Raw genomic sequence first — 14,437 nt, forward strand, 5'->3', positions numbered from 1 at the left:
ACTTAATCTGGGCAATTGAGCCCTCCTCCCAGATCTTAGGCAGTTCACAATTCAAAGAGAATTTTGGACTGCAGCCTAAGAATACTAGTGTTGATCACCCTTGTCATTTACTGTGGATATAATTATTTTGAAATAATATGTATTCAAAAACAAATGTATCCTTTCAAAAAAAATCAGCAACATTTACAATGTGTTACAAGTCACATTTGGTTCCGAAATCAAGCGGGTAGTTCACTCAGTCAGGTGACAGGAGAAAGTTTTACGGTCACAAATGATGGATGAAAGTCACACTTGCAGCTACCGTGCAAACGTTAGCTGATCTGTTTTTCTGTGCACTCTCCTTCAGTCCCTGCCAAACATACGGGTCAGTTACAGGATGTGTTTGGTTCTTCATATTAGAGAAGTATTCCTGGAACAGAAGTGTGCTGTGTCAATGTAATTTCACAACCTTTGTAAATTTATGGATATGTAAATGCATGTTATTTCAACTTCAGAGATTTGTTAGTAGATTCTTTCACACGATTTTTTGTTTTCAAATAATGATTCAATGATGCGGAACTGTGTTCCTTTCATTTTCCTTTTAATATAATCTACGAAAAAAAAACTTTATAATAATTTATAAAAATAAAAAATAATTCAAAAAATTAAATGTAGAGCATAAAGACGAAAGTTGTCTTGTATGTATTCATTCAGGTCGCAGTGTGCATGACAGGAATTGCAATCATTCATCCCCTCAATCAGATTATGAAGACCTGAAACCCCTACTAATCACTTTGGCAAAATGACCAGACGAGGCGCTTCTTTGTCCTCATTTCTATTTTAGACCAGCAGTCAGCCGATTAAGGAGTTCAACTAATTAAAGTATGATGTTACTTTTTAAAGGAGAACTGAAACAATAGTTCAATAATTTGATATTTTTTCAGTTCGCCTTCAAAAAACCAACATCAAACTTTATAGTTCCTGTTCTCTGACTCACGGCAGCTAAAATCTCAATGTGGTGCTTCTGTAGCTCTCGTTCGCTTACGAGGCTGAGATTTACAGTACGTCAAGGTCCTGCAGGCATGTGACTGGTGCCTCAGTCTGAGACTTTAATCCCTGCTCATTCTCATTTGCTGAGGTGCAGATGAAAATAGGAAACTGTCGCAACTGTTGGTCTTTAAATCCTTGGGGACCTGTTGCTGTTTACATCGTGAAGGTAAACCCGACTTGATACTGAGAAACGATATACAAAACATGTTTCACTCCGTATCGGATTTCACTGTTCTTATGAAGGTGTTGCTTTCCGAAGCTCCATTTCACCTTTTGCTCGAACCCCTAGGTGTCCAGAAAAAAATAAAATACAATTTTGGCAATTAAAAATAAATAATTAAGAACATAAGGTTGCAAATGAAAGGAGGTCATTTGGTCTATGCTGTAAAAGCACAAGGAGTGATTGAAAGAAAATTGTGTTTACTGCTTCTTAACTCACACAATAAAAGACCTCTTTAATCTTTGTGAACTAATTATAATCTGGCTGTGCTATCCATTTTGTAATTAATGTTATTATTAAACTTATAATAATACAATCAGCATCATGCAGAATTATGATCAGCATCACAAAAATACATGCTGGGCCAAACAACTTTGTATGCTGATCAGACGTTTGACCTTCTTGTGAGAATATTTTCCTGTATTTCATAATCCTGGTTCTAGGGCAACAAGAATGAAATCTAGCTGTCACAGTGCTGTCTGAGCTCAAGCAAACAAACTGTTACTTAATATTTCAAGTATACAAGTGGATAACATCTTTTTTCCCAAATTATTTTCAAACGTTTTCCAATATATTTGTTGTCTTAAAAATATGATCTTTTGTAAGCATACAAAGCTGATATTTCCATTCTTGTTTTAATAAACACTGAATACATGCATAAATAGCATGTATCCTGGAGACAAAAAATATTTTAAAGTAATTGAAAGCATAGTTTAAGCAATTTTTATATTTTAAATGTTTTCTGGAGGAGGAGAGCATCTAGAACAGGCTTTATTGAAACCCTGTTCTGCTAAAAGCTGAAACGATTCTACAACACACATGAGCTATTTAAACGTTTCAATAAACTAAATGAAGAGTATTTAAAAGCTAAAGACTCAATAGTGCACTTGGACCAAGACCGTAACGCTTCCAAACACCTTTCACTTTGCGAATGATCTCCAGCTCTAGTGGCAATTAATTCTGATTTCTTAGCACCCTCTCATGGCAAAAAGTGATCAAAACATTTTGAACTCTGTCTTTTCTACAGGTCGGCTTACTATGTAGTATACAAATAAATGTAAATACGTTAGTTATGATAGTTTCTTATCAGCAGCTCGTTCTACTAGATTTTATACCCAAACTTGAATTAAGCATATTAATTATTCGTGTATTGTATCGATTTATTTTCAGTGAATAAAGAGCGTTTCATCTGTATCAATTCCTTTATACAACTTGCCAAAATCAGTTTCACATTGACAATATTATATCACAGCGTCACAAAAATTAAAATACATCTTTTATCATCTCCCAAAGCTAGGTCAATCCAACACTGAATACTAAATACTAATACTAAAACATACAAAGAACAGAGAAAATGCGAAAAATAATAATATAGGAATGGTAAACCAAATCAAAATGTCTTTCCCTAGCCTTATGTAGAGACTGTCCCAGAGAAAAATTGTTTGTTCCATCACAAACAGGTGTTTTACTTTACTCAGCCCCATGGTACAGTACATGTTGAGCGTCAGTTTTAAGCCACTTTATAGTACAGTGTTTTTTTTACAGTTATCAGTGGGAAGTATTTCGGCTCTATGCTATCTGCTCTCTTCTTCACCCCAAGCGACTATTCATTATTGAAGGGTTTTCCCTCCTCCCCACTGACAGCTGATGTGTGGTGAGTGTTAAAATAATAATAAACATCCAAAAGTCACACAGCTGAGAATGAATCCAGGAACTACTTCAAAGAGAAACAGACCTTGACAAAGTATTGGCTCAGTGAACCCAGGCTGGCCATACCAATTGGACAACACAGGCAGACCTGGTTACCCAGAGAGAACAGAGTGTGCTCCCACCACTACAGCAGGGAGCTATACAAGAAATACTCGGAGATTAGAGATACATTCTTCCCCGAAATAACAAATCAGGTCCCAGGATCACGACACTTGCCAGGATCAGAACAGCTTTCAATCCTGCTGGGGGGGGTTGTAGGAAGGTATGCTGTACTGTGATCTCTCAGAAATAAAAACAAGGAGAAGAAAAGAATAGTCTGTACTAAATTTAAAGGTTTGCGAATTCTTACTGCTTTGCCAGCATTTTAATTAATCAAAATCATTATCAAGTATTATAAATCTGAATTTGAGATACAAACGTGTGATTACTTTGCCGCTGCTTGATGTCGATTCAAACTCCAAACGCAGTTGTCTATTCTCGCCCCTAGGCGCGCTGTTTACTCCCCGCTGTGTCGGCCTCAACATTTGTGACTGGATAGTGAAGGTTTTTTTTTCAATCCGGCTCCAACATGGCTACCTTAACAACCGCGGCGTCAGCGGGGACCTGTTTTGAGGTACAGGTAAACTCTCTTCAGCTTTTGATCATTTGTATTATTGCGAATCATGAAACATAGCGCCTAACAATGTTATAAATGTAGTTGAAATGCCTTATGTTTTATATAAAATTTGACACAATCTGAAAAACAGATGGATTTCTGTCAGTTCTATGGTTCACCTCATACAGCACTGCTGGTGAAGAAATAAATGTAATATGTTTCACTGAAAGCTATGACTGTATATATTTTTATAGCTTTGTTTTAAAAAATTGTTAATATCTAGCTGTATTTTATTTTTACAGGATGACACTGAATTCCAGCCTACTAGCTGTCATGATAAAGAGTTTTACATACAGAGTTGGAAAGCGAAAGCCGCTCAGTCCAAGAAAGTGGATTTCATCCGAGAGGCAGACAAACTTAAAAACCAGTATGTAATCGTCTAATACTACGACAAAGTCTGGTGTTTTACTTTTACCCTTTCTGTACTCCACATCTTCATCTGGTACAGGGATCCGTATGCTTCATCATAATAATTGCTTGTATTTACAGTATGTAGTAGCGATTTTCATCTAAAAAAATCCTGAACGCTTCACAGAGCACTGAGGTTTTGCACCGAATCACTACACAGCAGATGAGGTAGAAAAGTGAAAAATCCGTTGATCCGTTGATTCATTTTAAGTCTGTGTTCCTGACAGAAGCGAGACCGATTTAATTAAGGTTTATCAAGGGGGAACCTAAGGTGCGAGCGAGCCCAAAACGGATTATTTTAACAGGTAAATCAATGAAGAGCAGCACATTTACAATGATGATGTGGAAACCCATTTATGCAATGTGAAGGCGGGTCCAACCTGGGTTTTCAAACCATAAAGGTCCAGAGTCCCTAATCATTATTCTATGCTGCTGCCCTAAATTTAAATAAACTAGGACACAGGGATCACCACACCTGTTCTCATGAACAGAGGCACTGTGTTCTCTGTTACCTACAGGGGATCTGTAAATTCTGGTTCAGATAGAAGAGTCTATGACTGTTCTGATGTTACTGGGATAGAGGGGCTTGGTCTTTTCCTCCACATATATACAGTGCCTTGCGAAAGTATTCGGCCCCCTTGAACTTTTCAACCTTTTGCCACATTTCAGGCTTCAAACATAAAGATATAAATTTTTTATTTTATGTGAAGAATCACCAACAAGTGGGACACAATTGTGAAGTGGAACGAAATCTATTGGATTTTTGAAACTTTTTTAACTAATAAAAAAATGAAAAGTGGGGCGTGCAAAATTATTCGGCCCCCTTGCGTTAATACTTTGTAGAGCCACCTTTTGCTGCGATTACAGCTGCAAGTCGCTTGGGGTATGTCTCTATCAGTTTTGCACATCGAGAGACTGAAATTCTTGCCCATTCTTCCTTGCAAAACAGCTCGAGCTCAGTGAGGTTGGATGGAGAGCGTTTGTGAACAGCAGTTTTCAGCTCTTTCCACAGATTCTCGATTGGATTCAGGTCTGGACTTTGACTTGGCCATTCAAACACCTGGATACGTTTATTTGTGAACCATTCCTTTGTAGATTTTGCTGTATGTTTGGGATCATTGTCTTGTTGGAAGATAAATCTCCGTCCCAGTTTCAGGTCTTTTGCAGACTCCAACAGGTTTTCATCCAGAATGGTCCTGTATTTGGCTGCATCCATCTTCCCCTCAATTTTAACCATCTTCCCTGTCCCTGCTGAAGAAAAGCAGGCCCAAACCATGATGCTGCCACCACCATGTTTGACAGTGGGGATGGTGTGTTGAGGGTGATGAGCTGTGTTGCTTTTACGCCAAACATATCGTTTTGCATTGTGGCCAAAAAGTTCGATTTTGGTTTCATCTGACCAGAGCACCTTCTTCCACGTTTGGGGTGTATCCCAGGTGGCTTGTGGCAAACTTTAGACGAGACTTTTTATGGATATCTTTGAGAAATGGCTTTCTTCTTGCCACTCTTCCATAAAGGCCAGATTTGTGCAGTGTAAGACTGATTGTTGTCCTATGGACAGACTCTCCCACCTCAGCTGTAGTTCTCTGCAGTTCATCCAGAGTGATCATGGGCCTCTTGGCTGCATCTCTGATCAGTCTTCTCCTTGTCTGAGCTGAAAGTTTAGAGGGACGGCCAGGTCTTGGTAGATTTGCAGTGGTCTGATACTCCTTCCATTTCAAGATGATCGCTTGCACAGTGCTCCTTGGGATGTTTGAAGCTTGGGAAATCTTTTTGTATCCAAATCCGGCTTTAAACTTCTCCACAACAGTATTACGGACCTGCCTGGTGTGTTCCTTGGTCTTCATGATGCTCTCTGCGCTTTCAACAGAACCTTGAGACTATCACAGAGCAGGTGCATTTATACAGAGACTTGATTACACACAGGTGGATTCTATTTATCACCATCAGTCATTTAGGACAACATTGGATCATTCAGAGATCCTCGCTGAACTTCTGGAGTGAGTTTGCTGCACTGAAAGTAAAGGGGCCGAATAATTTTGCACGCCCCACTTTTCATTTTTTTATTAGTTAAAAAAGTTTCAAAAATCCAATAGATTTCGTTCCACTTCACAATTGTGTCCCACTTGTTGGTGATTCTTCACATAAAATAAAAAATTTATATCTTTATGTTTGAAGCCTGAAATGTGGCAAAAGGTTGAAAAGTTCAAGGGGGCCGAATACTTTCGTAAGGCACTGTATATCAGTAGACGTGCTGTACTTTATATGTGTATTAGTGTTTCATGCTAAAGTAATTAGTTATTAGTTAATTCTATTAAAAATGGAAAGAACTTCATTATATTTCAGGAAGAGTCATTAGGGCAAAATGGAATTGTGCGAGAGAGACAGATACTTATGAATACTGTAAATAATTGCAGCAGAACATCTGTGTACATTTTTTTGGTAAAATATTTGCATTAACATTACTTTCATAACGTCAAGTTCCAAGCCATAACTGGTGATTCACCTCAGAAAATCCATTTTAACTTCTATGAAACTGTCATTTCAGGATTGCCAAACTTGAAAAAGACAGAAATGTGACCGTTTATAACAAAAAGAATGATTTCAGAAATGAGTTTGGAACTTTGGAAGAAGTGGACCTCAAAATGATGAATAACAGGAAAAGTGAAAGTAAGTTAACTAAATGGAATGATGCACAAATGTTATTTTTATTTAACATTTACAGTACATCAGAACATATACAAAACTTCCTATTAAACAGTACTTAAAACATGCTTTCTTATTGCATTCAGGATATTCATACACATCTTAATTTATTTTCCATTTACATTGGTAATTTTAATAGCCTGCATAGCTTAATGGGTCTTGGTTTACAAATAATTTTAAGAAATACTTTTTATTTTTTATATCTACATTTACATATTCTAATAAACTCATTATTATATATCATCTAAATTTTGTATTATTGTTTTATCCAGTCCTCTTAGAAGCACTGTTAAAAGGATTGTACAGTATATTTATTTTTTGTATTTCCTTGCAATTGGAATTGCAAATAATATAGTTTTCACTTGGAGAACTGGAATTAACTTATATATTCCAACTTCTTTTTTGGGGGGTGTGATGAGCTGTTGAAAGAAGAGAAGAGGTGCTTTATTTGTATATAAACAAAGCAAATGTCTTCTGATCCTTTTGATTGGAATTAAAAGTGCCTGTAAGTGTACAAAGTCATTATTGTTCTCACTGTATTTTATTTCTGACAGAGGATAAACTTCAGCAACAACTCGTCAAAATCCATAACGGTGTGAAGAGATTTCAAAGACAGCTGCAGGATGTGAAGCCCACTCCAGACTGTATGGCAGCTTATTCTACAGTTTAAGACATGCAAGAATGTTAGCTGTTTTCCTTGATAATGTGCAGGCTTGCAAAATAAATTAACCAGTTTTAATTATGAGCTCTTCTAAAGAAATGTTAAGCGCTAGATGTATAAACTGTTAGAAAAGCAGAAGGTGAAATGGGTTTAAAATTGATTGAGTTTTTGAAAATGTGACTGCATTAACAAAACTAGATTAAGGAGGCATGCTATTGTGGTCTTCTCAAATGTAAATAAAGTCAGGGTATCTTTCATCTAAGTTACATTCTATGTTTAATATGCTGCCTTATGTTTTCTGATGTCATGCTTTTATTTGTAATTGACTATTAAGTAGTATTAGTATTTCCAATGTGCTTGGTAAATTCAAAACAAGCCATTTCTGGCATTAGTCCATTGCAATCTTTAATTCATGCTTCAATATCCTAGAATGTTTCTGCTACTTTTTATTTCAATTGTTGTGCTATTCTTGGAGATAGTTAAGATTTATTAGATCAAATTAAATGTGGTTTTGAATTTCACCTTGATGCTTACCTTATTTGATTTACTGCACACATGAAATCACTAAGCTTATATGTTAAAAGATTTACAAAGTAACTATGATAGTGCATTTTTCCCCACTATACAGTATATTAACTTTTTATATTTAAGTTTATTATGACAGTCAATGTGGTAGTTATGTTGCATATATTGTGATTTTAAATATCATTTATCATACTGACTGCTCAACAGTATAAATTTCTTTAAATATTTTAGATATTGGAAAACTGAAGGAAGTAATGGAAGAAGTTGAAAACTCGATTAATAATTTCAAAGAAGAACAGCGGCAAATGTAAGTAAATATAACAGAACAAATCACTGCAAAATGTCCTATGTTGTCCTTTGTTTAAAGACATTATTCATGTAAGTGAACTATTGTCATGTATTATTCTGGTTGTCCTCTTAGCTACACTATCGAAAGTGCTGTATTTTTGTTTGTTCTTCGCAATCGGGCAGAATAAGTAGTGGTTCGGCTAGAGAACTGGAATGAATCTCAACTCTTTTTAGTTATGAGGAGCTCTTGAACGAAGAGAAGACGTGCACTCAGGAAATCCTGGCCTTGGAGAAGAAGATCGATACCTGGGCTTCAGCAGTCGCTGCTCCACCACAGACCTGTGCCAAGGTCCCGCTCGCCAAGTCGATCGAGGAGAACCTGCCTGCTGAAGTGGCGGAGCTTGAAAAGTTCCTGCAGCAGACGGGAGGGAGGCAGGGCGGCTGGGATGACTTTGATCATCAGAACTTCCTAAGAGTCTGGACAAAGCACTGCGGGAAGCCAGCATACCTGAAGGAAGCACTGATGTATCTTCCGGGCAGAACTGAGGAAGAGATTAAACTGCATGAAAACTGGTATCAAGAGTTTCTTTTCCTTGAAGAAAGGAAAAAGGAGGTAGGAATTTTTTTTTGTTTCATTTTAGCTTGGCCCCACTGCTCTCTAATCCTTTCTTCATTCATTTCAAACAGTTAGGCACACGCGGGTGCGTATGAGATTTTGTGATTTCCCTTCCAAACTCAAATTAATTATCACGTGCATTATCGACAGTTCTTAACCTTTCAAGACACTGCCCTCCAGACTTATTCTTGCGTCGAAACAGGAACAAAACATAACAGAGTTACAGGATGGATAATGCTTAAGGAATTCTAAAAATGGTATGCTCTAATCTTTATAGCTTTGCACTGAGAAAAGCCATTTTATCATTCTTTACATTGGGAACATATGAAGGTTACATTCATTCACATCTCCATAGTTAGTATTTTGTAAATCCTATAAGATCCTCTGGCGTGACTTATACTGACAACATGCCTCCTGTGCCATGAAGTTCTCTGAGGGGAGATTCGTGACCATTCCTGTGTCCGTTGCAATATGTTGTTTCTAGTCTACCTGAAGACTCCAGTTTGCGTAGATCTCTGTGGCCTTTGCACTTACTGTTGCCCTCCAAGCCACTTGTCTCACAGCCCATGGTGGCTAGATCCATTTGTGCTCTCTTTCAAGCATGGTTGCCACTATGCCAGTAGCCTTAATTTTAAGAATGAGCACTTTGGAAGACAGTAGTTCTTGTGGATTCTTTAATAGCTCTCCCCCAGCTTCTGGTGGTCAGTGGCTGGGCTTTACAGAGCGGTCTAATCTTGACAATAATAATGCATCGTATGGTTCAATGTCTTCCATTTGTTACCTTCTGCTATGTCCCTGGGAAACTGGAAACCTGCAGAGACATCTGTAAAATTGTGTTGGATTTTATAGAAAGCAATAATGAGAGGTGTGAATAAATGCCACCTTCTTGTTTCCTGAAATTCAGTTATTTATGACAACTACTACTTTGCTTGGTGCAATCCTATTATGATCACAGTACAATATTTCGATTTTTTTAACAATACAATCTGTAAATCTTTTTTATGTGAAGATCTTTCTTTGGGAGGATGGATAAATCTGAATGGCTGTACAAAACGGATATTAAAAGTAATATCACGGAGCTGTATAAGAAAACCAGTGTTCCAGTGCTGGGAGTTGCACTTTTTTGTTCAGTGGTCTAGCATGAACTGTGATTCATCTGAGCACACTGAGTGTTTCAACTGGACTGTGGCACGTTGTGGATAATATTCGATGATTACTTGCATTTACAGTATATGGCGCTTTTCATTGCAAAACATCTATAAGAGGGGACCTACTTCACCCACCTGAGTGATGTATTCCAGCCTTTAGCCCCAGTGCACAGGAGTTCAGGTGGAGAAGTGAGAACCTCCTTCACTATTTGAATTAAGGGGGAACTTTAGGAAGTTCAGGTGATACAAGCCCTTGGAGGAATTTGGTCAGGATTCCGGGGGCAACAACCCCACTCTTCAGTTCAGTTTATTTGTCATATGCACAAGTGAAATGAAATGCTTATTTACATGTATGCTCCGATACGAAGGCATTAATAAATCACCAAAACATAAACACGGAACAGCAGCAGCAACAGCTAAATAACATACAGCTTTAAAAAAGGCAACTCGGCACAAGCCGTGTGAGAAGAGAAAAAAACATCAGCGTGAGTCAGTGTCGGGGTACAGTTCAGTAATTTGACAGCTTGTGGGAAGAAAATGTCTCTGAATCTGGAAGTTCGTGCCTTCATGCTCCCATAACTCTTACCACAGGGAAGGGGGGAGAAAAGTGAGAAACCAGGATGACCGGTACCCTAAGCAGTACTTCTGGCCTTCCTGAGACAGCGAGTAGTGAAAATGTCCACAGTAGAGGGGAGCTGTACTCCGATGATGGACAGGGCTGACCTGATCACCCCCTGTAATGTCAGACAACGAGCTTCTGCCAAACCGCACTGTGATCCCACACGTGAGCACACTCTCAATAGCGCACCCGTAAAATGTGATAAGGACGGTTGAAGACACGCCAAGTTTTTTCAGCTGTCTGAGGAAAGTAGTGCTTTCTCTATAGCTCCAGTTATATGCTGGGACCATGTTAAATCATCAGTGATGAAGGTACCCTGCTAACCATCTCTACAGCCACCCCATTGACGTGAATAGGCACTTTTCTCTTTTTGCAAGTGTCATGGGATCATTAATGGCCACGGAGTCAGAACTGAGGTTTAGAGTCTGACCCGAAAGATGGTGTGCCCTACAGCACGTAGTCCATTTGTCGCCATAATGGGGATGGGGGGCTTTTTTAGAAACTGTGCTCCAGTGGGAAGAGCGCCACCTGCTGTAGCTGTCCTCCAGTACCCCTCACGGGCAATCCCAGCCTTTCTGGGAATCCTGCTGTCCGGCAGCTCACTTGTGCACGTCCTCCAGGCGATAGCGAAGTGGAAGAGTAAGAGGCGACGGGAGAAGGAGGAGCTGCTGCAGCAGAAGGAGACGTCCGAAGGAGAGCTGGCGAGACAGCAGGCGGCGCGAGAGGAGGCCCGGCGGAAGAGAGAGGAGCAGGAGAGGAGGGAGAAGGAGGCCCAGCTGCAGGACTGGAGGGGGCAGAAGGAGCTGCAGCGGCGCCGGGAGGAGCAGCGGCGGCTCCGGGAGGAGGCGCTCCGGAGGAGGCGGGAGAAAGAGGAGCGGCGGCGGCAGCTGGAGGCGCGGCTGGCGGCGGAAGAGTACGCGCGGCAGAAGAGGGAGCGGGAAGACCGCCTCCGGGTCGAAAACGAGCTGCAAGAAAGGGCGGAGCTGGAGGAGAAGAGGAGGCAGGCCGCCAGTGAGATTGTGAAATTCCAAGAGCGAGTAAGTCCCCCCGGTGATTTGTGAGTTTCCAAAACCAAATGACTTCATTATAGGCCATTTTCTTTTACAAAACGAAGCCTGGATGAATGGTGAGTTAATAACATGGACAAGAATGTATATAGAGGTAGAGTATTTAACAGAGCATGTTATTACATGGCCAGCAGCTATATCACCCTGCAGCTCACAACTGGCAGCCCACTGAAGCTCAACAGGTGTGAGCCTGGTCAGTACCTGGATGGGAGACCTCCTGGGAAAAGTAAGGTTGCTGCTGGAAGTGGTGTTAGTGGGGCCAGCAGGGGGCGCTCACCCTGCAGTCTGTGTGGGTCCTAATTCCCCAGTATAGAGATGGGGGACACTATACTGCAAAAAGCATCCTGACTCTCATTAAAAATCCCTGGGCGTTTCTCGAAAATTATCGCAAAATCTTTTTAGGGACATTAATGCTGTCCATCTAGAAAAAAAAATAAATTGAACAATGTCTTCAAAAATGAATTTAGGACTTGGGAAGGGACAGTGTATAAGATGATCCCTTAGATTTGAAGGACTGGTGTTGGTTACCAGTGTCTTAAACGGACATGTTAACATGCAGGAGTTCAAGATTTTCTGGATTAATAGTTATAATAATCTTCATCCTCAGGATCTCCTCAAATTAGAGGTCAAGCTACAAGAAAAACAAGCAAAGGAGGAGGATAAAGCTGAGCGTGAGAAAAGACTCGCCAAGCTAAAAGAGAAGGTGAGGAGGTAGCAAAGCATCTTGAAAACCAGGTCTTGAAATGTCAACACCCTCTCTTGTTGAGAACAGGGCCTCTAGGAAAGAGTGGGGCTGAACTGTGTGAAGTTCTGGATCTGCCTGCCAGTGCAGTTGGATCAAAATGCAAAACCATACATATTCACACGTTAGGTATTTGTTAAATATTGAATTCTCCACCATTAGCAAAATATATATGATATTTTTGGAAACCCTCAAGGGCTGTCTTTTTTGTCCCTGAGGGCTACTTGTCTCATGGGGGCTGTAGGGGCCAGCCACTGCTGTACAGTGAGTTCTATTACAACATTGCTCTTCAAGTCCTCTAGGAACTGCTCCCAGAGGGTGTATTGCAGGAGTCGCAAAATCAATTTTTCTGATGATTTGAATTTTGTTCCAGGCTGAGTAGTCAGTTAAACAGTACATCTAAAGTGAACTGTATTTCAGCCATTTACAGCGCCTTTAAAAGGTTCCAAATGTTGCTGGGGTACAAATTATACTCCCACGTCTTTTTCCCATCAGAGCAAACCCACATGCTCGGACAGATGTTTTTTTTTAAAGACAAATTTAGTTACTTGTCAGCAGGTATCGTAAAGAAAGTCAGAAAATAAAATACGCTGCTTGCATAAGTAGTGGCTGGCTGTTTTGTCTTTACATTTTTTTTCCTGTTTGAGCATGTGAGTTTACAATAAGAATACTGGAAAAGCACATTGAAGTATCATTTGGAATCCAGCAATATTCGAAAACTTTTAAAAGAGTCTTTTGCAAGGCACCGTGTCACGTGAAAATGTGAGGTAACAATTCAGTTGAGAGGTATTACAGTTTTGTGGTTAATGAAATTGTTAAATGAACAGTGTTGAACTCGGTTGGAGCAAAATGCTGAAGACATTAGGCCCTCCATGCATTAAGCTTGAGACCTCAGGTACAGTATACAGCATATCTCTTGAATATATAAATGTGTGGCGTATATATCCTTTCTGTACTGAAGAGTCCTTCTTATTTTGCTTTAAATAAAGGTGGAAGCTCACATAAGCAGAGATCCCTCAAGACTCTGGAAACCCACAAAGGGCTGGGAAGAACGCACTAAAGAGATCGGTCCAACAGGGGGAGGCCCTGTGTTGCACTTGCCTCATAGGTATGTCTACTGAAACTAACCTTGTATTCTCATACTGAAAGATGTTTTTTTTAAATATATATTTAGTTTAACTTATGTTTTTTTTTTCTTTCACAGAGCGGTCCCAAGTTGGAGACAAGGGATATAAGCAGGATTGTTATCACGAAGGAATGAGGATGGTCAAACATTGTAGAACAAAATAATGTGATTTCATACCTCAATTTCAAGCGTTGTTTTTTTAAATGATGACTCTTGTATATATTATACTGGTGTGACTCTTGAGTCTTTATATTTTTTTACATTGATCTATAATTCTTTGATAAAACTGACTTTTTGTGGGATTTGTTGTTGCAGTATTTGTTACTTCTGAGATGATTTATTTAAATTGTCTTCTGATCTGTATTAGTTGAATTACATTGTCTAATAATAGGCTTGAAGCAGTTGTAAGTTTAGACTACTATAATGGTTAGGGTTTCTAATTATAACAGGAAGACAGAAAAGTAAAAGGGGGGACTTTTAGCCTGTAACATGCCCATTCAGCTATGCAGATTTGTGCAGTTTCACACGGGCAAATCAACTTTATTTCATTTAAGAGATACTGTAGTCTCTCACTGCTCAGGATAGAAGACATTAATATTGTACATATAATAGTGTCTGCTTGTCACGTAATGGACATACAGTCACCAAGAACAAAACAAATGTAATCTTCGGTTTCCCATTCAATTTATTGAACAACAGTGGAAGTCCTGATCAGCCATTTCTGTAAGATACTGTATCTGGCTTTGCACCAGAAGGCATTTAATTGAACATTTACTACAAAAAACATTTCTTCTAAGGTTTAAAGGATAGTTTTGTGTTTTTTATTCTTTTTTTTCCAGTTTTAAAATGCAACACTGAAGTTTAGAAAACATTGTGCCTACTTGATACATCAATAAATCTGAGTTGTTTTGCATCCA

General features: G+C 39.2%; 1 protein-coding gene across 3 annotated transcripts; it reads left to right on the forward strand.

The window, feature by feature from the left end:
• Nucleotides 1-3,111: 3,111 nt before the first annotated feature.
• Nucleotides 3,112-14,437, forward strand: ccdc112 (coiled-coil domain containing 112). 3 transcript variants are annotated; one of them, XM_088629930.1, is made up of 11 exons: nt 3,112-3,292; nt 3,447-3,578; nt 3,857-3,981; nt 6,571-6,692; nt 7,283-7,372; nt 8,146-8,221; nt 8,437-8,815; nt 11,206-11,622; nt 12,260-12,355; nt 13,384-13,502; nt 13,599-14,437. In XM_088629930.1, exons 2-11 carry the CDS (start codon nt 3,528-3,530, stop codon nt 13,627-13,629), a joined length of 1,506 nt encoding a protein of 501 aa, XP_088486056.1. In that variant the 5' UTR covers nt 3,112-3,292; nt 3,447-3,527; the 3' UTR covers nt 13,630-14,437. The 3 variants fall into 3 exon arrangements, with proteins under 3 accessions (XP_088486056.1, XP_088486055.1, XP_088486057.1); XM_088629929.1 differs by having other exon boundaries at nt 3,112-3,578; XM_088629931.1 differs by having other exon boundaries at nt 3,114-3,572.

The sequence above is a fragment of the Lepisosteus platostomus genome, chromosome 4, assembly GCF_059453375.1.
Source record: "Lepisosteus platostomus isolate fLepPlt1 chromosome 4, fLepPlt1.hap1, whole genome shotgun sequence".
Taxonomy (NCBI): Eukaryota; Metazoa; Chordata; class Actinopteri; order Semionotiformes; family Lepisosteidae; genus Lepisosteus; species Lepisosteus platostomus.